We start from the raw sequence: 26,047 nt of genomic DNA on the forward strand, positions 1-26,047 counted from the left end.
GAGCCAGAAATGTCATAGTCATCTTTAAACCTGGACACTGTTAAGAGAGGAAACATGTAACTGGTGTGAACGGACACTTTTACTTCAGTATTTTATTACGCATCAGACTGACTCCTACTTCAGAGGGTATAGTCATTGTCTGTGTAATACTGCATAGTAATTATTTATTTTTTTCTCTCATCCATAGAGTGAGCCCAGCCAACTTACTGTAGGCCTACCCATAATTCACAGTTTCAGTGGTGAAACTAAGTTGCTTTATCAAAACTTTATTCACTTAGCAGCTTTGCAACACAAACAATTTTGAGAAGCCACAAGGTGGTTTTATGCAGAGGAGGCTTTCCTCACTGGTCATAGCCCAGTAAGTCTACATTCCCCATTCAGACATGCAAGACGCTCGCTCAAACAACTTGGCATAATGACCAAAACACTGGAAGTTCTGCAATTGATATGGGCCTCCTCTGCATAAGGGGGCATATGTATATAAGCCCCGCATAAGTGGGGGTATCGGATCGCATCGCCTTTCAACGGGCATGTCCTGAGGCGCCACGCTCAAACAGTCACCCATCAGCAGCTGGCAGCCTCTCATCTGACTACCATGAAGCCCCATGCGTGTCTATCTCTCCCGCTCCCTTCATCCACAAGCCACATCCCTTTCACTTTTGAATGGCGGGCTGACTGCAGAAATTGCCCCTGTCCACCATGCGCGCTGAATATTTAACTATGAATATGAAATATCTTGGCAAGACTTCAACCACCTTCAAGAGTGAGAGCTCCTCCAACTCTCTCAGCATACGCTCACCCTCCCAGTTCCCCTCTCTCTTTTTTTGCGCTCGTGGGTCGATCATCCCGTCCCCGTATGGAGGAATGTCAGGAGAGGAAGTGGTGAATGATCTTCTCCGGTTGGGCTCCAAAGTCACCGATTGAAGGCGAAACTCCCGACACTGAAGCTCGGTGGATGATAAGGTGAGGGCTCTGGTGGAAAGAGGAGACTGACAGAGTGAGGGGGAAACATAACGGCTGAGGAGTTCTTCTTTGGCGAATTGCCTCCTTTTGCTTTTATCTCCATTCAAGGCCCTCCCTACATCCTCACTGCCAGGTTTCCCCTCTCCTTCACCTCAATCCACAAAGGTGACAGCTGTGCCGATCGCAGATCAATAACTGGCCCACGATGATCAGCACTTAACATGTTCCATCCCAGACCATCAGTGGGAACCAATTTGTTTATGGAGATTTAATTGAGTTAATGTTTAAAAGTAGGATTTGAAAACCTGGCCTGTGTCAGCTCATTGGGTTTGTGTATCGTCAACCTCCACATCCCCCCTGCTTGGTATGGTAATAAAAGAAGGACCTAAATTGGGGGAAGCAGGTTTGGGCACGTTCAGGGCCACGGTCAGACTGTCTGTGCTCGGGACCAGACATCCTCACCTGATGGATCCTTAAGGAGGGAAATGCTTTTATTTGACAGTGTCTGAGCAGTGACTTATTTATTTTAATACTAAAAGCCTTTAGAATTATCTAGAATCTAGCTTTGTCAATCGGAGTCAGAATAGGTCAATTAAGTTTGAGAAAGAAACAAGCGTCATACTCTCATACCAGAACTTTGTCTCTGTCGACAGTAGAGCTCTGCTACCTGAGCCGTACCTGAAAGGGTCATGACAAAGTATCGGGTCAAATTTGAGTCATTTTGTTGGGTAAAACTTGCACGTTTTTTTCTCTTTGTCTCTCTGGTCAGGTCCAGTTGATTCTGATTCTGAAATTTGGCAGTGTAAATGAGATCCAGTCACATCTGGTCTTTAAGAAGCAGGTACAAGCCAGGTTCAGGTCTCAGTTTTCAACTGGTTTCGAGCTCACACACATTGGTCTATTACAAGTTATCTTCAGAGGGGTTGTCATTGTATTCAATGAGCACATTTATGCTCATGAGATGATGAACTCTTTTCATTGTGGGCGCTAATGAGCCTTTGTCTTGTGTCACCCAGACTCACTTTGTAAGCGATATACTGTATCCCATGGCTGGATTTTCATTATAACAGGTATTGTTGATATTCATGGTCCCCAGAAGCTCGACCCTTTTTAATAGGTGATCCTTCAATTTAAACCATGCCCGGGCCATGCATTCCCGTTTAAAGATCCAAGTTTAATCGGCATGATTTAGTCAACATTTCGCAACTGCCATGAATTGCTGAATCTGCTGCTCAGAGGAAAAACTGTTCAGACTCTGTTGATTCCATTGGTCTGGTCTGCATTGTGGTCCTTGTTAAGTCAATGTTGACATCTCTTTGTCCAGACTGTGATGTGTTAGAGCATGAAAAATACAGTAAGCAAGACTTATCACCCCAAAAATGAACGCCTCTTCACCACCTCCTGTCCTACCGTCCCGTCTTCCATGTCCCTCATCCTCTATCCTAGCAACATCCTCCACCGTCCCATTGCCCCCCCCCCCCAAGTCTGGTCTGGACACCATGGAGAGGAGGTAATTGGATTTGTTGTCACCTCCACTGGCTGGCAGGCCTGGCCTGTCTGCTCAGCTTAGTGATGAAGACATCATCGTGACAGGGACCCTGGGAGAGGATCAGCTGGTGTCCTGGACGCCACTAATAAAGCTGTGGTCATGCCACGGCCATGCCGCCGCGGCTGCAGCCAGCTGTTACCTCTGCCACCTCTCCTCCAGTGCCAGTGCCCATTCCACGGCTTGGGGAGCTGGGGGGGTGACATGGTGAATGAAGAGTGGGCAGCCTTATTAAAGCAGATGCCAGTTCCCCCTTCGCTCAGTTGGAGAGGTCAGAGAAACACTCCCCAAACACTCCTCTGTGGTTCCGGGCAATGCTGGCACAAGGCCGCAGTGTCCTGGCATTCCCGGTGACGTACTGTGTCGCTAGGCATCTTATTAAAGCACTGACAGGAGGCCAGCCAAAGTCAAGGTCTGAAGTTTAGGCTTCACTGCAGTTGTCCCCTGGTTCACCCCATCAGGGATCAATGGTATATGTCCTCAGTGTCCTGCAAAATACGTTGCCTTTAAATAGTTTCCTAATTAATGAAAAAATAAATTCCGGTTGATCTTTCTACAGATACTTGTACAGTTTTGAGAATTAGATTGGCTTTATTATAAAGATGGGAAATAGATCAATTTGAAGTACAAAGTAGAAAGTAACCGTTACGCATGTCAGTGTTTGTGCATAGCAGTATCGTCATATGTGTCATATTAAAACATGAGACTGACCTGGCACCTGTGCAGTTCAGGGTGTGCCCTGATTATGTGGTGGCAGTGATGGCTGAAGTTACGACAGTGAGATGCAGTGATGACAGTGGTGATAATGTGGTTGTAATGATGGTGTGGGGGCAACGGCAGCATGTCAGGATTGAGGCTGTGATAAAGAGACTGGATGCATGATAGCATGGTGGTGACAACAGTGTGATGTTGATGACACTTTTTTTGACATTTTCTACAAAACACACATTCTTTGGATTGCCACAAATCCCGCTCAAAATATAAAGTTTATTCAAACCGTTTTTTCTTTGCTGAAATTTGGAATTTTTCAGGTAAATCCAAAGCTGAGCTTTTTTATGGACCTTCAGAGGCCCTGAATGGTAGCCCCTGTCATCAGTGTATGAATGGTTTTTAATGGGTGAATGATGATATGTAGTGTTAAAGCGCTTTGAGTGGTCGGAAGAGTAATAAAGAGCTATACAAGTACAGTCCATTAACCATTTACTCACTGTTGTAGCTACGTACTGAAGTGTCTTCGAACGGTGATGCGTTCACTTACTCTTGTAGCTACAATTACAGGCAATTTGCAGTTTGTGAAACTCTTCGATAAACCATTGCACATACTCCCAGTCTCTGGTTTTATATCTAAAAACTGAGCTCCATTGCAAGTCATTCCCAGTCTATCTAATAGTTTATTTCTCTTCAGTCTGTTCAACCTGAAAACATGGGAATTATCGATGCTTTTATCCCAAAAAATACGAAAGAAAAACAAACCCTTGAAAAACTAAACGGCCAATAAAGAAATGAAGAAAATCAATATTAAAACCAGATGAGCGCTGCATAAGCAATGCATGTGCCCTTAAGGGAACAAAAGTGCAGAGTAGTCCGACATTATTTATTTATTTGCTGCATGTATTACTTTTGGCTCTGCACTATGAATTTAAATATGATTAATAAGTAGCAGACATTTTAGTGGATTTCACTTTTCGTGAAGCTAACGAAAGGCTGCTGTCCGTTTAATGTTATAGCTGCTTTATTAGATGATCAGTGGTGAGCACACAGTCCAACCAAACAGAAAACAACTCAGAAAGCTACTTCCCTGCAAATGTTGGTTGTTCAGGGTGCTACAAATATATTTTTACATCCAACGTCATTATTTATATTCATTTGTCATTACTCTTTTTAGTATTAATAATATGAACAAATTAGATAATCAGCCTCTCCACTGTAGTTATGTTTTGAGCCACCACTTCACATTTCCAGGCAAACGATGCTCAAAATCTCTTTATATCTTATTTCAGCAACCTCTCCTCATAAGGATTAAGGTGAACAGTGCCTCTCACAGCAGGCCAGTCTGTCCACCCCAGTCTGTCTCAACGACCCAAGACCATAATGCAATATATAAATGCAAATTTCCAATGGTACAGTAATAAAGATCTAAAAAGTACATTTTTGGTAGTACCCACTGAGGAGTTGGAAAATATCGAACTAACGTCAACATTGTGACAGCTGTCAAACGAGACACATCATTTTAGATTAATTTGAAAGATGGTCATAGTAAACTGGATCAGTTAGGGAGCTAGCCAGAAGCTATCACATGGAACACTTTTGTGGAACACTGGACAAGTGACAGAAATGATCACAAGAAGCAGACAATTACACCAGCATTCCTCTAAGGTCAAAGGTCATCCACCAGGAGTCAGTGGTCAAGGAGGACATTCACCTTGACGCCGGACACCATCTTTGAACACCCCCACAAACAACCACCTGTTCCCAAATGACCATCATTTTCATCCCATAAGTTAAGTCATTGATAATACTTCAAAGTAGTGTTTCATTGGGGTTATTACCCTTCTCTATGGCGGAGCAACACTGATTCGACGAAGCCTCTGCTTATCTTCAATTCAATTTCAATTTCATTCATATAGTTCAATATCACACATTTGCCTCAGATCTCTTTACAATCCGTACAACATATGACATCCTCTGTCTTTGGACCCTCGCACCGGAAAAGGAAAAACTTAATACGCCTTAAAACAGGCGTATTAAAAAAAGGAAGAAACCTAATTTCACAAAACACAAAGTAGCACACGTCTCTTTTTAAAGGCTCCTTCTACCGGTTGGTGTGAGATCAGAACACGACAGATGGCCTGGCGGTTATTAACGGTGATTAAGATGCTCTCTGACAGATGACCTGGCATGAATAAGGTGTAGGTGACCTATATTCCGTCCGCGCCCCAACACGGTGACCTCGGAGAACATGTCGGGGACGACTGCTGTCACCTGAAACATTTCCCTACATATGGCAGCTCAGCTGAGGCAGAAGCTGCTGAGACGGCCCGCTCTCCTTCCTCCTCTGCCCCTTCCTCTGCATTTCCAATACATTCGTATACATACTCACTCTTATATACTATATATTTCCTAGCCACCAATATACTCACATAAGCCGCTAGTACACATGTATGAAAACTATTTGCTTATATTTACTAATGACTTTATCAGATAATTGCTGTGTGCTAATGAATAACAGCTGCTATCAGCTGATGATACAGATCCCTCACTTGTCGTCTTCTCTGGCTCTGTCCAAACAGGAGAAAACATACACAGAAGTCATTTGAAAAGTCAACCTTTAATACCCACCTACCGTATTCCAATTTTAGCACGGAACTAAATGCCACAGTGAACAAGATACGGTGGTTCCTGATCTGTTTAGCGTGAAAAAAATGACTTTTAAGACAGTCTGTAATTCAGCCAGATGACACAGAGACAAAAGTAATGGTGAGACAGTCGGCAGGGTTTTCACCCTCAGGGAGTCCATTTGGGAAATGTCACGGACCTGGGGCTGAGTGCTTGATGCATATTCACCGGTGTAAAGACACAATCACAGGTAGGGCCGCCGCCACTGTCGACTCACTCAAAGTCATTAGACGCCTCAGAGAGGTGGCATTGGGGGAAGAGCTGAAGAGGAGACAAAACCCAAACAGCTTTGAGAGTGACAGTGTAGGGGGTGACCAATGGGACGACCCTCGGACATCCTTAGATAAGCTTCAGGAAGTTACAGTTTGCACTTATTTGGGCCTTTATGGGTCAAAGTTACATTTTTGTAATGGAAGTAATGGCACAAAAATACCTACAAACTTTCTCTGTGAGGCTATGTGAGCTAAATGCTGATGTTTAGCATTATCTTGGGATGAATAGTTAAGAGAATTATTTTTTTCAGTTTGACCCAAACAGACAATTAAAAAAGGTTTGCAGACAGAAGCTGTAAGCTGTGTTTGTGTTCAAGAACTCCAGTTCTTTGTGTCTGTTTCCTCTTGTCCACATAACAATACATTTATGAATCAGATTCATGAAGCCTTAAATTATGATAAGACATTTTCAGCTGGGACATGTCTTAGCCTCTGTAATCACAGCGCATATAAAATGAGCCTCGTGTTCTGTCTGGACACAATATTTGCTAATAAGCACTAAAGAGACCGTGTGGTTTGTTGGCTGAAGACAATGCAATAAGTTTTGCCAGTATTTGATCATAAACCAAAGTTCTGGATGTATGTCTACAATTCATCCTCAGGGGAACTTGAATGTCTGGACCACATTCCATGATAATCCATCTAATTAAAACAATGTGAACCTCATGGTGGCACCAGATAAAAAGTCTGAAAATGGTCACAGTCAGTGGGGTTCATTATCTGGGGACCAGGAATATGTGTAATAACTTTCCAGGGCAATACATCCGACAGATATCCCAGTCCGGACCAACTGACCATAGAGCCCCACCACTCATGTGGGTGGTTACGTCACACAAATATTCTTCAATATTTCAAGTGTTAGATTTAAATAAAGAAAACAGAGAGAAAAACATCAACAACATCCATTAAAAAAAACACATTAAAAAAAAAATGTCCCGCAGCCACAACGATCAAACAGAGTTCTACCTGTGTGGAGTTAGGGAGGGAAAAGTTAACAGTGTGAAGATCAATTAGGCAGAATTAAAGTGGCGCTGGCTTGGGAGAACATGGCCGGGGGTCTCTGCGGTGGTCTCTCCAGATAATCAGCAGCCCAGGGCCCGCCGTAATCACACCGAGGAGTGTTAGCTTTCACACACCGCTGCTAAAGAGAGGGATTAGAAAGTCACACAGCCTGATAAATACAGGGTAGGATGGAGAGAGGAGAGAGAGGAAGACACAGCTGCTAGGTGTGTGTTCTGGTAGTTTAAGGTCAGGGAGCAGCCAAGTACTGCTGGAGCTCTTCTTTTTGGATGGAAAGAAACTCATCTATGCCAGGCCTAAGCTAAAAAATAACTCATTTACAAAGATACTAGTTGCTGGCTTTGGTTCCAAAAACTGATTTGAGCATTGTCAAGCAGTGCTAAAGAATATTAATAGAAGCTATGAAGTTTTTATTAAATCTTTTGTAGTTGTTCTCTCTCTGTCTGTGTCTGCTCAGGTTGACCACATTTGGAATGCGTCTACTTGTCCTCGGGTCTGTTTTTACTCGCTATGACTGTCCTATGTTCCCACTTTGGATTGGATCTCTTTTTTAAAAAGTTATCATTATTTTGTGTGCGTCCGCTTTGAGGACGTTTTCCAGAAGTCACATTCAAATCTGGTCCACAGGAATAAATTGAACCCAAATCTACGGAGGTCTACTGTGATTATGGGTTGTAATTTAATGAAGCGCACTACAAAATGATAATATCAACTGAAATGAACAAGGGCCTTGAACCAGATCCTGCATCATTACCTAGTGATGTGTCAAAGAATAGTTATGATATCTTTAGTTTATTCATTTATTCATTTAATTTGCTCAAATGGATCTGACTGCTGTTACTCTACATTTATTGTCAATAAATCCCTCCCTACTTTCTGACATTCACAAATATGTAGTTTCATTTTGGGGAAACACTCAGTAATTTCCTAAAACAGCTGCTCGCTGTATTTTAATCAAACAAATAGGAAGGGGACTATTTTTCCCAACAGCCAAATGAAAGCATTTAAAATGAATTCGGGATCACTGCCCAGAGCATGTTTCATTCTTAATAATTCTGTATTTCTTGTCATGTCACACTTAAACAATAATAATCCCTCATCCTCAATAATCATTTAAAGATTTATATTGATTTAAGTGTTGATTCCGTTGGTCCTGATCTGCACTCTGGTCACATGTGAGCTGGTGTCCCTTAGGGAAACACAACCGGGATTGTGGATGAATGTTTGAAGATTTGACTCTTAAATACATATTTAGATTTTCATTAAAAATATCAGTATCTATCAATATAATAATAATATCAACATCTCAACATTGGTGATTTGTGCAAGCTTGACATCAACCAGGATACAAGCCAAGTTGCTGTGTATGAATTCAAATGCTAGACTGCTTTAACCTCTTCCCTGAACAGCCCCAGATAAAGTTTATGTAGAAAGCCATCAACCAAACTGCAGCACAAAAACAAAGCAATTTAACAAAAGACGGAGCACACACAAAGTCTGTTTGTAAAGGTAATAAAAAGCCTGTTGAATCTGTTTCCTCTCATATAAAATCTACTCAAATACACTGGCAGGAGTGAAAGTAATTCACTGTGTGTGTGTGTGTGTGTGTGTGTGTGTGTGTGTGTGTGTGTGTGTGTGTGTGTGTGTGTGTGTGTGTGTGTGTGTGTGTGTGTGTTTATGCACACAGGGTCAGAGGAATATTTCATGTTTTATTCACGCACCGTTTTTTGGAGCGTCTCATGTTCAGCCTCTTGTTTTCATTCCTGTGACTTTTATTTTGACTCTTTCTTATTTTAATCGTCTCTCTCTTTCCCTCTCAGTGAACCTCAATATAATTATCAAATCATAACTTCCCAAAATATGTTGATGTTGTAATTACCAAAAAGAAAAAAAAAACAACAGCCCGTGTAGGGAGGAAGAGTGCAGTGAAGCCGGATAACAATGCATGTGCATGTTAAAACAGAGCGTGGCACCACCTCCCACTCCTTAAACACCGGGCGTCATTTTCATAATTGTTGTAATGAATACTTCAGCACTGTAGTAATACTGGTATCACTATTTTAGTATTTTCATAGTGCCGTGTTAAATCTGTGTGCACCGCATGCCATGTGCAAAATAAATATATTTTTTAGGAAATTTAGGACTAAATAGTGTACAAATTACACGATAATGAAAAGCAAAGTGACAGTTTTCTTACTTTAAAATTGCAGTTTTAACCCCATTTAAATTCAATGCTCAACAATCAAATCCAAAAATGTCATTTTGTTGTATTTATGTTTACATTAATGTGTTTATCTCTTATTTAAAGATCAGCCAGCTGGATTAATTCTTCTGGATTTCTTTCTTTGTCTGTTGTACCCCCTGCATTGTCAAAACTTCACAGTCAAACGCCTTAAATACGACATAGCTTTGTTTCTCACCGATGAACATGAACACACACACACACACACACACACACACACACACACACACACACACACACACACACACACACACACACACACACACACACACACACACACACACACAGCAAATTCAGATATTTGGTATACAACAGTGACATCTTCAGTCGGAGTGATGGAAGGCAGCAGACAGCAGAGAACAGAGACGAGGAAGAGGAGGAACAATAGAAGAGCATCTTAGAGCGGCTCTGTGTCTGTCGCCTGCTAATTACTGCCATTTATAGAAGGAGAAAAAGGGCTCTGTGAATATGCTCAAAGTGCATTCATTAACATTTACTCAGCGTTATTGGGCTAATCAAGGATAAAGTGAATCCTCGGTTTGTTGTACAGTAAAGCTGTTCAAGAGAAGCAGCTGATTGACTTAATGCTGTTATGTACAGTCTGTGGGAATAGGTGGAGGGTCTGAAAGCATTTAACCTCATCACTGAGTCAAAGTGTGATTCTCCATTGTAGAGAAATGAACTGAAGCTTCTTTGCCGACATGAACATCAATAGATTTTAATAATTGTTTTGATTTCTGACATGAAATGCCTGGTGAAGTTGTAAAAACCTAGTTTAACACAGTTTTTGTATATCTAGACAACTTTGTAAATATTATTATTTTTTTCATTTTCTGTAGGAATATATTCACAGGTATGTACATGAATACATGGCGACAAACTGCATATTTCTCACTGACCATCATACATTACCCAAACATGGTGCGTTGGATCTCTGTGTTTATATTTGACTGAATTATGACACAATAATACAGAGTGATGCTTGTGGAAAATCACTCTGGCGACGGCAAAAAAAAAGAGAACATAACTGCAAAAATGAGTGTTTCTAGAGAGTATTATCTGTTCATGTTTTACAATAATATACTTCCACATAAAGGTCAAAGGTCACGGAAAAATGTGTTCTTTGCTCTGTCAGGGAATCGAACCCTGACTTTAATGTAACTCCAGTATCAAACATTCATAAAACTCTTAATAAATGGTTTGCATATTGAAAACATTTATAAAGCTTTAAACTTGCCTGTGTACCACTGGTATGGTTAATAAACGCTTTATAACACAGGTTTTTTGATGTGTGTGATCATATCATAAGCGTTCATTAACTCTTTATACAGCAGTTATTGAAGCTTCATAAGGGGAGTTGACAATGTATAAAAAAACGATTGTTCTTATATTTGCTTACAATAACATTATTGTGGCATAAATGATAAAGTGTTGTCGTACTGCTTATAAACACTACTGCACACCTCTGGCCTGAGAACCTGGACTACTGCTAATATCTGAAGATAGCATCAAGCAGTGCGATTTTATAGGAAATTCATACGACAAAATTAATTAATGAATACATTATTTTAGAATAAAAAAAATAAAAATTGTGGACTGTTCAGACTCAACCATAGTGTTTTGTTTTTTTAATGACACTCCCAACAAAAGCTTAACCTATCCAAAATCTGGGAGGCACGTTTTATTATTATGTCATAAAAACAGTAAAATATCAAATGAACCATCACTTTTTTCATGATTAGATTTATAAACGGTGCATAGGCATAGTTAGTCTTATCTTAAAGACAGAAAACAGCTCTGCAAAACACAGGGCCACATTTTATAATTACAAACTTTGCATTATCTTTTGTGTAAATAAATAGTTTATTTAGACTTTTCCACCCTGACGAGAGACAAATTAATAAAAAAATTTAAAAAATCTCGAAATTCATTTGAAATGTATCATATGTAAGTCATTATATTTTTACGAGCCAGCGAGGAAATCAATAACTTACACCTCCAAAAATAAAGCAATCGGCTCAACAGTATGACTTAAAAAAAAAAAAAAAAAGACACAATACGCCACTCGCATAACACTTGAAACTGGCATCTGAGATGTCATTTACATATATTAGCATATAAAGTAATTGGCACAGATGCCAAGGAAGCAGACGCAAACAGATTAATTGTCATCGAGCAGTCGTGGTGACATAGTTAAAAATGAGCTCCTTTTAAGGCACCAATTATCAGAGAATATCCAAAGTAACCTTTTTTCATCCCCACTGTTGTCGCCTGTAACACACACACACACACACACACACACACACACACACACACACACACACACACACACACACACACACACACACACACACACACACACACACACACAGGGTGGAAGACGGACATGTAATATGCATAGTATCAGCATCCTAAATGTATAAATATTGTAAATAGCTGTCTGTCGTCTTTCAAGTTGTGCCTTTGAAATCGGGCCGCGCCGCGTCCCGCTCTGAAAATGAGCACATGTGCCTTTGTTTAGCCCGAGACGAGAACAAACGGCGAATTCTCACACACACTCATTGTGAGAATGCGTAATGAATTTTCACAGATAGAAATAAGAATGCCTCTGCTGGGGCTTCCATATGCTGTTTTTCTCTTTTTTTTTTCCTTCTTTTTTTATGAGCACATTTTAATGCTCGGAGAGAGCCCTGCTTTAAGCTCAGGTATTGTTCTGCTTCACGCATGTGTGTCCGTGTGTGTGTGTGTGTGTGTGTGTAAATGTTCAAATTGATCCGCTTCTGTACCTGAACATGTTTTCACGTTCAACAAAAAACATCTTCTTCTCTCTTTATCTCCTCGCTGATTTTAAAATAAGACTTTACTCGACACGTGCCTCCTCATGTACCAGCCTCAGTCTGACCGCGGGGACTCTGACAGTGTGTGTGTGTGTGTGTGTGTGTGTGTGTGTGTGTGTGTGTGTGTGTGTGTGTGTGTGTCAGTGTACCGGCCCGTCCTGAGCCAGGGCCAACAGACTGGAGCCGTCCTTTCTTCCCCTCCCTGCTAATAATAATTGGATAGTGGCTCCATTTGCGGGCTTGTCTTCCAGAATGCAGAGCTAACAAATGAGCTAGTTTAAGCTGCCTGCACCTCGGAGAGCTTTAAAACACTCGTCCCCGGCAGCCCCCGTGCAGCCATCTGAACTAATGTGGGGACGAGAGAGAAAGGGAGAGAGCGGGAGGGAGAGAGATCCCTCGTGGAAACATCAGGCGAGGACAAAGGGGGGGGGCAGAGTATTCAAATCAGAACCTCCCAGATGTGTAGTTGTTGAATTAGGGTTCACTTTTGACCACGGCTGCAGAATCGGAGGCCTGGTGTACCTGCGCTCCGTGCCTCTCCGTTAGCATTCACATGTGATCATCAGGAGACTCGCTGTCTTCTGCTGCCATCTTGTTGTCTGTCAGGATCAGGCCTCTGCTATCGCCTTCCTTGCATTTTCTTTCTTCTTCTTTTTTTTTCACCAAAGTGGTTGCTCACTGTGGATCGGGGCTCACTACCACGTGTATTGCAGTGGAAGGATTTTGAAGTACATTTAACACAGTTTTCAGGTACTTTAGTAATTCCTTTTTGTGCTGTTTTAAGAGTTGTTGTACTTTTACTGCACTACATGTTTTTAGTTATCTTTGGTTACTATTATTCAGCATATTAAAAAATGCACATGGACCGTAGAACATATGAATAATTTATAAATATGATGTGTTGTTAACAATATATGAAGTAGCTGAAATTAGCCCCAACACAGCAAGTTACATTAAAATTACACCAGTAATGATAATCCAGTAATGATAATAATACTACTAATAATAATAACAATAATAATAGTAGCAATACTTATTATTCTTATTATAATAATAAAAATAACAATTATTATTATTAAGAATAAAATAAATCAGCAGTCATTGTTGAAAGAATCCGGTGGTTTAGCATTAAATGTGTGCAGATTTACACAGGAACAGCTTCCTGTTTCAGTGTGAATGTAAATGTCAGCTGAACATACTCAGAACTGGTAAATGTGAGTAGACTGCAGGGGGGCAAAACAAAAGCAACTAAGTCAATATTTTCTGGACTGGAAATCAAATTCAACATCAAGTTCAACAGTATTCTCACTCAGTGTCACCTCACACTGTGGGGACATCAACTACATGGAATCTCGAATCATTTCATTCTTCTTCTTCTGGGGATAAAAGTCTTTCACATCTCTGAATGACACTGTTGTATCGCTGTTAAAGTAGTTATTATTGGAGGAAAGACAATAGAACATCTTTCAAATGATATAAGTATGAATAAAAAGAGGAGGTTACACAATGTTTCCCAGAACATAAAAGAGAGCAGGAACGCAGCAGAGACACCCTGACCACTGCCTCCAGCACCACCCTGACCACTGCCTCCAGCACCACCCTGACCACTGCCTCCAGCACCACCCTGACCACTGCCTCCAGCACCACCCTTCACAAACCATTATCCATTATTGTTTTGCTGTAGCTTAAGAGATAAGACAAGATAATCCTTTATTAGTCCCGCAGCAGGGAAATTTACAAATTACAAATTTACAAATTTACTTCTCGGTAGTCTTTCTGATGTATTTTAATCCAAAAACTCAAATTTTGGTCAAAGTACTGATGTTTTGGCGTCAAACCAAGCCCTTTTCAAAAGGTTTTCCCATGTGACCTAACGTAGGTTTCTGCTTGATGATGATGTTAGTGACTCCCTAGCTCACCTCATGCTGTATGAGGTTCTGATACATAGTCAGTGTATTAACTACCATAACTAAGAAGAGGGTCAGCATGCTACCGGATTGGAGAGACCGGAGAACAGATCCGACACGGAAGCAAAGCGATGCACTGCTGTGACCTCATGTTAGTTTGGAGCCAAAGGTCACAACACAAAGACACTCTCTGATAGAGGCAGCAGTAGAACAGCATCTTCAGTTCTCTTCTGCAATTTCTGATTATCTCACAAAATGTCCATGGGACTGGGCTGTGCATTCACATGGAATCGGGCAGACGTTAACACCGTGCACCGGGATGAACCACAGATCATTTTAGTGGACGAGAGCAGGACGGTAAAATTAGGTGAAGCCAGCAGATAATGCTGACAACGGTGACGGAGGACAGCTGTACAACCGGATGTTACATAGCGCCCTCACATGAGGAGAAGCTTCTTAAGTTTGTAACAGAGAGAACGCTGCATTTAATAGCAGCATGCATTGCTAGATGATTACATAAAATAATAGACACAAAATAATTGTTTTTATTATATTTTATTACATTCTTTTTAAACAACATCATCATTGACATTCTTATATAAAATATAGATCCAAATTGAGGTATTAGACCTTTTATGCTATTTTGGGAAAATAATGAATCACACCTGGGCTTTAAAGTGTTTATACAGTTCGTTTTGTCACGGCCCTAGGTATGTGATAGTGACTATGAAAGTACTAAACGTAAAGAGGACCGCCTAACAACGGATTTATTTCAACCCAATCTTTTTCCTAAACCTAACTAAGTAGTTTTGTTGCCTAAGCCGAACTGACACCAAAGGGTCCTGACCGAGCCACCGTATGTGACGACTTGGGAATGTTTTATAGTGATAGAATAAAAGAAAACACTAACCACAAACACATACTTATATATACCGACCAGTCAAATAGAGCCGTTGACACACACATGAGAATTCTGACATGGAAATGGAGGAGAACGTGGATAAAGAAGTAATTGTGTGAAAAAAGAAGGAGTTCCCCCTGGCGTGGGGAAGGAGTTTGTTTGGAATTTCAGCACTGACAGCCAGTGTGGAAGTGTGTGTGTTTGTGTGTGTGCTCCCATGTGTGTTTATATTCCTTAATGATTTTCTAATTCGGGGCCAGCAGGAACCTGCCTTTATCTCTATTAGTTTAGTAGCCGGGCAAACAAAGAGAGTCTGTGGCCGTGGCACCGAGCCAGAGGAAGACTCAGCTGTAAAAGCACTTGTCCATCTGCGTCTCCTCCTCCTCCTCCTCCCCCTCCACCTCCCCCACTCGTATTCCCTCTCTCTGGGTGTGAAAGATGGGGAGTGAAAAAAAAAAACCATCTTGATACGAGGCTCAGCAGTCCACCTACTCAGTCTTGAGGTATCGATTGTTCCACTCGCTGATCGAGTGCAACAAAAAGAAAAGTGTGTGGATTAGGAGACGCAGTGTGTGTGTTTGTGGGATCAGTAAATTAGTTCTGCTTTGCTGAAAGTCTGGCACCCCGATCCTATGTAGCAAGATATTACAGCAGGACATTCCCATGAGATGTGGAGCAATTTTATACATCAAAATGTACAAGAAGGAATCAGACCCCAAAATATTCTTAATAGCAATCAAACAGTTTAAGAAAGTGGAGCACATAAACAACGACGCTGTCAAAGAAGCTTCTTCATGCAAAATGTTTTGTTTTTTTATTGTCACTGCTTTTTTAAATGCCAAATGAGTTCAGTTGAATGAGGCAGCAAGCATCGGACAGATGGATGGTTATAAATGACATTATTACATTCAATTAAATTAAAATGCTTTGTAAACACAACATTATTAGGGTAAAAGGTTCTGGGCCCCCTGACTCATTCTGAGCCCAGTTTAACCCTGTCGATATGGCCACACTTAAGCTTATTCTTAAAAACGCATTCATCGTATAAACCTGTTCAGTCTTGACATTGGGAACTCAAGGTCTGCTTCTAGCTTCTTTTTTCATCCGGATAAGAATTTACAAGTCTGCAAAAAAAAAAGTAAATTAGTTGTTACATGCCGAGGTTTGAAAGGTTTTTCCCCCAGAACAGCAGGTGAAAGCAGTCTCACCACAAGGTCCATTTAGTAGGTTTTCAAGAACTTTCAATCATATTGTATGATCTACATCAGGTGGAGGATCAGAACCCATGGAATTGTAGATTATCAAACAGATCTCTTTTTTTTCTCTGCTAGCCATATCTACATTTAAACTTTTATTTATTTTACTGATGACGAATAAGAAAATGGCCATAGTGAATGATAAAATGAATTATTATTGTCAGCAATTCCCATTAAAACCATTATAAATAATATGTTAATCAACAGGTTCCCAACCAGGGCATCTGGAAACAACGAGGGTTAACTATGAGGGCCAAGAAGGAGGAAGGAGAAATATTCAAATTAAATTACAATCTCACCAAGTTATTTTTTTATAAAATACATTTTAATCTTACAAACGTTTCTCTTTTTCCTGTTACATATTGTTCAGACAGTGGGGTATTTAGTGGTTATTGATGGTAAAATGTGTACCAGTTGCTACTGATGCCACAGAAGGTCAGGTGTGTTTACATTGTTTGTGCAAGTAAGCATGTGTGGGTGTGTACTTGTGTACCAATTAGTACAAAAAATGATTAGTGAGTTCACACACATTATGGTGACTCACCTCCCTTTTGAGGACAAACAACTTGTCCCCCCAGGTTAACCCTTCACCTGTAGGGTTCAGATAGGGCCAGAGTTCGGCTAACATGAGAGGTTTGGGTTAAGGGTTCAGCTAAATCTAAGCGGCCACCTGGATGGAAGTATTGTGTTTGTTGGATCCATCCCCCCGTGCTAAAAGAAGTCCCAACATGGTGCTCCATTCATTCCAGTGACAGTTGCTCACCAGATGTGTGGACCCAAAAAGTTTTGGGGCCTTCAAACTGGCCCCTAACATGACAATTACCTCTCACACTCAGAACGTATCTGTTGTTTTGTAGATGTTTTTTTCAATAATGATTGTGTTTGGGAAACATCCTTTTGGTCCACTTAAATACAGCAAACCTACCTCACAGCTCAGAGCTATCTCTGGAGGTTTAGTGTGGACGAACCAGGCGGCATCCTCCAGTTCTAAAAAGTGAAGCCAATACACAAGTGTTTGAAGCTGCATTCTCTCTAATGTCCATCAGGGGGCGACTCCTCTGGTTGTATAGAAGTCTATGAGAAAATGACTCTACTTCTCTCTTGATTTATTCCCTCAGTAAACATTGTAAACATGAGTTTATGGTCTCAATCTCTAGTTTCAAGTCTTCTTCAATACAGCATGATGTTCATTTAGTAAATGATGCTCCATTTAGAGTCAAACAGACCATAAACCAGGGGATGCTTTAGGGCGGGGCTATCTTGTGATTACATTACATTTACATTACATTACATTACATTACATACATTACAGTCATTTAGCAGACGCTTTTATCCAAAGCGACTTACAATAAGTGTATTCAACTTAGGTATTCAAGAGAACTACTAGTCACCAGAAGTCATAAGTGCATCTCCTTTCTTAAATAGCATCTAAAAGCATAAACACAACTTTTACAACTTTTACCGTTTCACAGTGTGTTTTCAGGTTATGAACATAAAAATGTCTTAGCGTGATACTTAGCTCCACCCTTTATGTTTGAAGTGTTGTGGTGACCCACTGGCATTTACCAGTGCACCTGTGTGTGTGCTGGTAGGATGTGAGTATATTCTGGGTTTGTCTTCTGTGTGTATTTGTACAGTTTGCTCACAGATATGCAGCAGCATGGGTGTGTGTGTGTGTGTGTGTGTGTGTGTGTGTGTGTGTGTGTGTGTGTGTGTGTGTGTGTGTGTTTTGAGGGTGAATGTTTGTTCCTGAGTCTCTTCTGAACTCTTTGGCTCCTGTGTGTGGCATCACTGGCATCCCTCTTCCTCTTCCTCCAGAAGGCAGTGGCTATGAACTCTGACCTCTCCCACCACCACACTCACACACACACACACACACACACACACACACACACACACACACACACACACACACACACACACACACACACACACACACACACACACACACACACACACACACACACACACTCTGACTCACACACACACACACACACACACACACACACACACACACACACACACACACACACACATAGACAAAACTCCCAACTTCCCTCAGCAGAAGGTTGCATTGCTGTTCTCCACATGCCTGCCTCCCACCCATCCAGCCCCCCCACATCCTCCTCCTCCTCCACCACCTCATCTACCCCCGGTGTTGGCAAGGTATCTGTGAGTGTGTGTGTGTGTGTGTGTGTGTGTGTGTGTGTGTGTGTGTGTGTGTGTGTGTGTGTGTGTGTCAGGCGGGCTGCTGCGTGGTGAGCGTGCCCTCTGTCATTCACGCAGAGCAGCCCTGTCCAACTGTCACTTCCTGACAGGCCGATAATCAATCTCTTTATTAACTGCTCTGCTGCAGACCACCGTCACTGAGAGGAGGAGGGAGGGAGGAGGGGGAGGAGGAGGAGGGGGGGGGGGGAGGAGAACAGAAAGGAGGGAGAGAGGAGAGAGGAGAAGATCATGCTACAGCTAAAAGTTTGTTTCTTGTAAAGGAAAAGGTTCTTTTTTAAGGCAGCTGGAGCGGTTTGATGACTGCTGAGAAATAGTGAATTATTATTAATGACTGAATGGGAATGTGGCAGAAGAGGATCGTGTGGATGGATGGGCAAAACAGACACACGACTTTCACCCAGGAGGCTGCTGTTCATGTCTATTGTGAAACCAGAAGTAAACTTGACTTATTTTTAGGAACGTGAGTATGCTAAGTAATAACTTAACTTACATCACGTGTGCAACGTAGGCTGCGTAACTTCCTACGTTGTGAAACCTGCGTACTTATTTTAACTCACAACTCACAACCTCTTTCAAAAAAATTACAGGATAAGATAAGATATTCTCATATTGAAAATACGGATAGAGGAAATATGACAGGTGTTTTAATGATGGTGGTACTTGTTTTTCACACCTCGGGTCCACTGAGACTTCTTTCCTTTTGCTAAGCCAGCATTTCTGACAATCATAAATAGATTTTTTAAAAACTTGGCGTCATAATCTATTTCCATGTGTTTAAAAAGACAAAGCAGAGAGTGATGACAGGAGTAACAGAGGCTGGATGGCTGGCTGGCTGGCTGGCTGGCTGGCTGGCTGGCTGGTTGTTGGTTTCTGGGATGCTGGGCTTTCCTGACAGAATCACACCCGTCATCATAGCGATAATTTATGAGGCGGGAAAGTGCATCAGTGATTGTGGCAACCAGCAGCGAGCCAGGAGTCAGCACACTGTCTGTCCTCTGCTCTGTCCTGTCATTCTCCACACTTTCATCTGTGCCTTCTGTCACTTCTCCTCTTCTCTTGTTCTTCTTGCACTGACCCTCTTATCCTCCCATCCCTTTTTAGTTCCTAAATCATGCAGCGGCCTTTCTATTTTATTTAGAGGTGCTTTTTTTTTTTTTTTCTTGTCTGTGAGTGACTGGGAATTCACGTGTAAGTTTACGATAAGGAACACTCGGTCAAGCTTTTCCAAATGTATAAGTCACTTACTGAAGATGCTCAGATAAAGCAGGTAGAGGTCAAGAGGGAACCATTAAAGTATATTACACCATATATTCACAAAGGAACATTTGGAGTGAAATGGGCATCGCAGATTGATGAGTTCTGAGATGTGAGAAGGTATCAGGGCAGAGTTTTGCCCTGTGAGCAGACACCCCTTAGGGAAGCAATGCCAGTCAGTCCCTGTGACTTTCATGCTCCCCAGAGGATAAGTTCTAATGATTTCAATGATTCCATGATCCTCTAGTGCCAGCATCACCAAAATAGTGGGTCTCGACCTGTGTCTGGGACTGTTTATCCTGGTCTAACCAAAGTAGCACTACATGACCATGTTTGGATCAACTTATATCTGTGAATGGGTGTATATTACTCACTATGAACATTGTTAAAACCAAGTACCATGCCAGGCTCACCAGTGTGCACGTACACATGTGCATGAGGGTGGCACTAACTCAAATTAAGCCAACACATGCAGGGCAGTTACAAGCCAATTTCTCTCTAGGAAAGGAAGAAGAAAAAAGGGGCCAAGCTCTGTTTGCACTTCTTCCTAGAGAGGCACTTTTTATTTATTTTATTCAAACAATTTGGTATTACTTTAGGTTAATTGTGTGCTTGGATTGATTCAAGTTATAGTCTAGACAGCTATCTGTTTTCCAATCAAGTTCCATAAAAGTTCTATGTGTCTGTTGACAGTATCGTTTGACAATTAATGTTGCTGACATCATATTGAAATGTGCATTGTTGATTGTATATGATAGATGCAGGGCTTAGCTATAGGATGCATTTTAGACATTATGAGATTTGGACCTTTGCTGGGAGGAAGGTTAAGTACGTTTTGTTGAAAATGTCCTAAAAAACTGACAAATAGAAATATAAAAATCAAATGAGCAGGTTGTTGTGGAATTGACACTTGATGAGCTTTTCCCAAGTGCCAACTTCTGGACAAAAATAATACATATTCACATGAACATATTCATGCTCCCAGTGGGATGAACCTTTGCATTTTAATGACTCAATGACCTTTCTCAGAACAACTCTTAGGTCTTATTTTCACAGTTTCTGCCATCATATCATTTTTGGTAATAATAACACTATAATAAGGAATGCACCAATACCGACACCGGTATGCTGGTATTGTGCTCATGTACTCGTACTCCGATACGACCGCACCAAAAATACTTATGGCAACGTGAGTTTAACCTCTCGTAGAGGTAGTGTGCGTGATGATGAGTCTGTCACTGAATAAATGCTAAAAAACTCCTCAAGACTCAAGCCAAGTTCCTCTGTCTTGCTTGTCAGCCAGCTGATCATTAAAGTAAAGGGGTTAGCCCCGGAGTTAGAAACAACTCCACCTCTCACCTTTAAGGATGAGCAGCCTCTCCTTTGAGTTTCTCTTTGAGTTTAACTATACATAACTTTTATAAACTCAGATGTTTTAATACGGATATAAAATATATTACTACGACTAGAATTAAAATCTCAAGTAAAGGTTTCTTTAACTTGTTTATTACAATTGGATGCGTCTCTTTGTCCTCAGGAATAGGGATGCTCATAAAACCCAGAAAGGTGGGGTCATAAGACATGGAGTCACCCCAAGAGAGACCCAAAGTCTTATCTTAAGATAGTCCAGGCACGGGCTAAAACCAGAGTTCAACCACTTAGTGCCTTCCTGTTCCTGTTCAGATTGTCTCATTGACACTTAGGTTTATAATGTCTTGGTGGATGTCCACTACAGTTCCAAAGTGCCTATTTTTTCAGGGCGTGACGGCTGCGCCCCGAGTTAAAAATAGTTCACTCACAGCTGGTAAGATATCTTCTCTTTCTTCCGTGAATATCAGTCTACGGTAAATAAATAGAGTAGAAGTTAATGATTTTAGTGCAGGACTATCCGGAGCTTTAGTAACCGTCTAGGACTATGTTACTTGCTTCACCCTTGCTGTCCAAGGACGTCACTGCATACAGTGGAAAGGTCAAACTGAAGATGACAAATCCAGCAGTAGAGCTAACATGAGGGATTAACAGTGCTGGAAAGCCATTTATATTTTCTTTGACTTGGTTCAGTGTAGTCTGTAGGGCTTACTGCTAAATAACCGCAACTTCATTATCATCATTATCGCAGGACGCAGGTTTTGGTTGCTTAGTAACAGTATGCATGACGGTAGCACAGCCCCACCAAGCACCTTGGATAAAGGGATGAAAGCGGTCAGTTAACTTTGTGAGTACAATATAATCATAACTGATAGAACCATTGCTTGAAATATTACTTTAGGGTTAAGGTGAAATCAGATTAAATTCAATTCAATTTATTTTGTATAGGCCAAAATAGATATTCTTAGATTTCATTATGATTAAATTAATTCATTTATTTAAATTCTTATTTTATTTTTTGTTTGTTTTTAGCGTTTTATTATTATATTTGATTATTGTGATTGTTTTACCCTGTGCAGCACCTTGAGATTTCTTTGTATTTTAAAGTGTGCTATATAAATAAAATCCATTATTATTATTATTAAAATCACAAATTACAAATTTGCCTCAGCGGGCTTTCACAGCAGGAGGCACATCCACGGTCCAGGTACCACAAGGTCGATTCCCATCGTTCTCCTCATGTCGGGCGCCGACTTTGCAGTTGAGAGTTTGACTTCCATGATGTTGACCCGTAGGAGCACAGAGTGCTCTTTACACAAATCAAGCAGAGGGAGAGAGAATTATTGAGGTTTTTCCGTCATTAGTCATGAAAACAAAGATAATAAAGGTTTTCTTGGCTGAATGCTAATGTTGGTGCCTGATTTGGATGGTTTGATTTGTGTCTGATCAACAGGACAAGTTTCTGATGGAGACTCAGACGAGGCTCCAGTTAGAGATCACCCAGCGCTGCCTCGCCAACGCCAGCCGCTCCTCATCACCACGGACACCTCTGAGACTGTACGAGCAGACAGAGTGACTACGACCTGAGCTCACACACACACACCCACACACACACACACACACACACACACACACACAGACACGCTAACCTTGTACAGATCACCTCAGAAAGCACTCATGGATTCAGTCACACAGACGCTAGGTCCCAGTGTCCCAAATCCAAACAGCTGACTAGCAGATATATGCGAATAATAATTCTATCGCAAATAATGATAACCATAAAACTCCAAATCCGGGTAATAAAGGCGGAGTGGAGCTCCCTAATGAAACACCGGCCTCCCCGCTGCTTCCCGCCTAATGTTCCCGCCGAGCCGCTCGCCACTTTCCATAAAGCAATTTTGCGAGCCCACTTCAATCGTGAATCACCTAGAAATGAAGAGAACTGCCCCCCATCCCCAACCCCCTGAACTCCCCCACCATCACCCCCTCCCATCCCTACAACACTCACACTGGAGCTGTGTGTGTGTGTGTGTGTGTGTGTGTGTGTGTGTGTGTGTGTGTGTGTGTGTGTGTGTGTGTGTGTGTGTGTGTGTGTGTGTGTGTGTGTGTGCGTCGCAAATCCCTGTTTGCTTGTGTTCCATCATCACTTAATGTTCACAGTGATGCATTGCGGGACACTCTTGGAGGTGTGTGTGTGTGTGTGTGTGTGTGTGTGTGTGTGTGTGTGTGTGTGTGTGTGTGTGTGTGTGTGTGTGTGTGTGTAGGGATGTAGTGTCATTACTCTGACAGAGGTAGCAGCCATGAACTCAGCCAAGTTCCATCTGCATTAATCAGCTGAGAAGCAGTGGCAGGCAGACGTTCAGCAGCAACACAAAGTGAAACAATTGAGCACAGTGAACACAGAGGTCTGTCTGTCAGGAGGTCTGTCTGTCTGTCTGTCTGTCAGGAGGTCTGTCTGTCAGGAGGTCTGTCTGTCAGGAGGTCTGTGTGTCTGTCAGGAGGTCTGTCTGTCTGTCAGGAGGTCTGTGTGTCTGTCAGGAGGTCTGTCTGTCAGGAGGTCTGTGTGTCTGTCAGGAGGTCTGTGTGTCAGGAGGTCTGTCTGTCAGGAGGTCTGTGTGTCTGTCAGTAGGTCTGTCTGTCAGGAGGTCTGTCTGTCTGTCAGGAGGTCTGTCTGTCAGGAGGTCTGTGTGTCTGTCAGGAGGTCTGTCTGTCAGGAGGTCTGTGTGTCTGTCAGGAGGTCTGTCTGTCAGGAGGTCTGTGTGTCAGGAGGTCTGTCTGTCAGGAGGTCTGTCTGTCTGTCAGGAGGTCTGTCTGTCAGGAGGTCTGTGTGTCTGTCAGGAGGTCTGTCTGTCAGGAGGTCTGTGTGTCAGGAGGTCTGTCTGTCTGTCAGGAGGTCTGTCTGTCAGGAGGTCTGTGTGTCAGGAGGTCTGTCTGTCAGGAGGTCTGTGTGTCAGGAGGTCTGTGTGTCTGTCAGTAGGTCTGTCTGTCAGTAGGTCTGTCTGTCAGGAGGTCTGTCTGTCAGGAGGTCTGTCTGTCAGGAGGTCTGTGTGTCAGGAGGTCTGTCTGTCAGGAGGTCTGTGTGTCTGTCAGTAGGTCTGTCTGTCAGGAGGTCTGTCTGTCAGGAGGTCTGTGTGTCAGGAGGTCTGTCTGTCAGGAGGTCTGTGTGTCAGGAGGTCTGTCTGTGTGTCAGGAGGTCTGTGTGTCAGGAGGTCTGTCTGTCAGGAGGTCTGTGTGTCAGGAGGTCTGTGTGTCAGGAGGTCTGTCCACACTGCTGTGAGACAGGCCGGGGTGTCCACACACAGGATGCATTATGGGCTGTTTTCAGTTATTACCGGTGCTTTGCTGCTTAATGTCGTCCATCTAGTGAAACTATAGGCCCTCTCTCAACACATTCACGTTTTTGGGAGCTGAAACTTGGCAGGTTGAGCTCCTGAAGTGTTAATCAGTCTCAATAGAGAGAACCCGTCAACACAACTGTACACGTGTTATCTTTATCTGTTATGTTTATGATGAAATTAAACCTCATATCAAACACTCCTCTGCCTCTGTGATTATGATGTGAGTCATATGTACATATAGATCCATATAAGTATTTACTGAAGAAGGTAATTGACCAATAAAAAAAAGAGCGGTTAATTTACTTTTATTAAACTAAGGTTTAGAAAAGCACATTTGTCAGTGCCAAATATAAGACGGAAACTCTAAAATCTATGTGTGTCTTCCAAAAGGAACAATATAATGTTTCAAATGCTACAGTGACATCAGACATACTAAAACTCTGTCTCCTACAAAATTACGTTTTCATACAACCAAACTGCGTTATCAATTACGTTCTGCGGTTTCTCACAGATTCCGTTCGCACCACGTTTGAACTAATAATTTCCCGCCTCCATAACAAACTTTAACGACAATAACTTCCCGCCAAAGGGGCCAGTAGAATGGTGCTGAAACCCAATGCGAAAGTGAAAATTGATATTACTAACAAGACACATCTGTCACCTGTGAGGCCTAGTGTTAAGGTCACAGGATAGTTCATTGTCCAAGTGTGCCAAAGAATGGTGACTTATTCTACTCCATCAAACTGTAGGCCTATCAAATCAATCAATGGTTCACCAACCTGAGGAACACCAGATCCACCTGAGGGGGATGAGTTCACAGGAGAGGAAAAGAGAACCAAAAAAACATTTGGTAAGCAAAGTTATGTTTTTTTTCTGCCTTTGCTCTAATCTTTTTGTAGTGGATGATTGAACTTTAGGTCTAGGTTCAAACAAACCTTATTTTTTAATTTGTATGCATTAAGATAAAATGAGGCGCATTACATGTATACAACTGGTAATAACAGTGAGACGTGTGTTGGTTGAACATGCAGCCTCTCTGGGTTTACACTGCTGAACGTCCTGCTGCGGCCTGAAGGCTGCAGGGCAGTGAGCAGGTAAAGCAGGCCTGTGTGATCTGCTGAGCTGGAGGTGACAATACCAGTTTCATCACTCACACACACACACACACACACACACACACACACACACATCTACACATCATGTGAAGCATCCAATGATTGACAGATGAGATCAGACGGGTGTATTTAGCAGGGAGATCTCTGCCTTTCCTCCGTGGGATCTGAGATTCACACCCCACAGACACACACACACACACACACACACACACACACACACACACACACACACACACACACACACACACACACACACTCTGACACTGTGGATGTGATTTTCCTATGTTTCGTGTGGAAGCAGACCGACAGCAGCATGTGGCTGCCAACATGACTCACCCCCCTCACCCCTGACTTCACCTGATGTCTCAGCTCCTCGCCTTCATCCGCCTCCTTCTCCACCTCC

The 26,047-nt window shown here is 42.0% G+C and overlaps 1 protein-coding gene across 1 annotated transcript in view; it reads left to right on the top strand.

The window, feature by feature from the left end:
* The window catches only part of si:dkey-288a3.2 (protein phosphatase 1 regulatory subunit 37), a 63,053-nt gene extending 39,922 nt beyond the window's left edge, over nucleotides 1-23,131 (top strand). The window contains 2 exon segments of the mRNA XM_054614522.1: nucleotides 22,645-22,720; nucleotides 22,723-23,131. Of these exon segments, the coding sequence (XP_054470497.1) occupies nucleotides 22,645-22,720; nucleotides 22,723-22,778 (132 nt within the window). The 3' untranslated portion in view covers nucleotides 22,779-23,131.
* Nucleotides 23,132-26,047: the final 2,916 nt, after the last annotated feature.

This window comes from Anoplopoma fimbria, chromosome 15, assembly GCF_027596085.1.
Source record: "Anoplopoma fimbria isolate UVic2021 breed Golden Eagle Sablefish chromosome 15, Afim_UVic_2022, whole genome shotgun sequence".
Taxonomy (NCBI): domain Eukaryota; kingdom Metazoa; phylum Chordata; class Actinopteri; order Perciformes; family Anoplopomatidae; genus Anoplopoma; species Anoplopoma fimbria.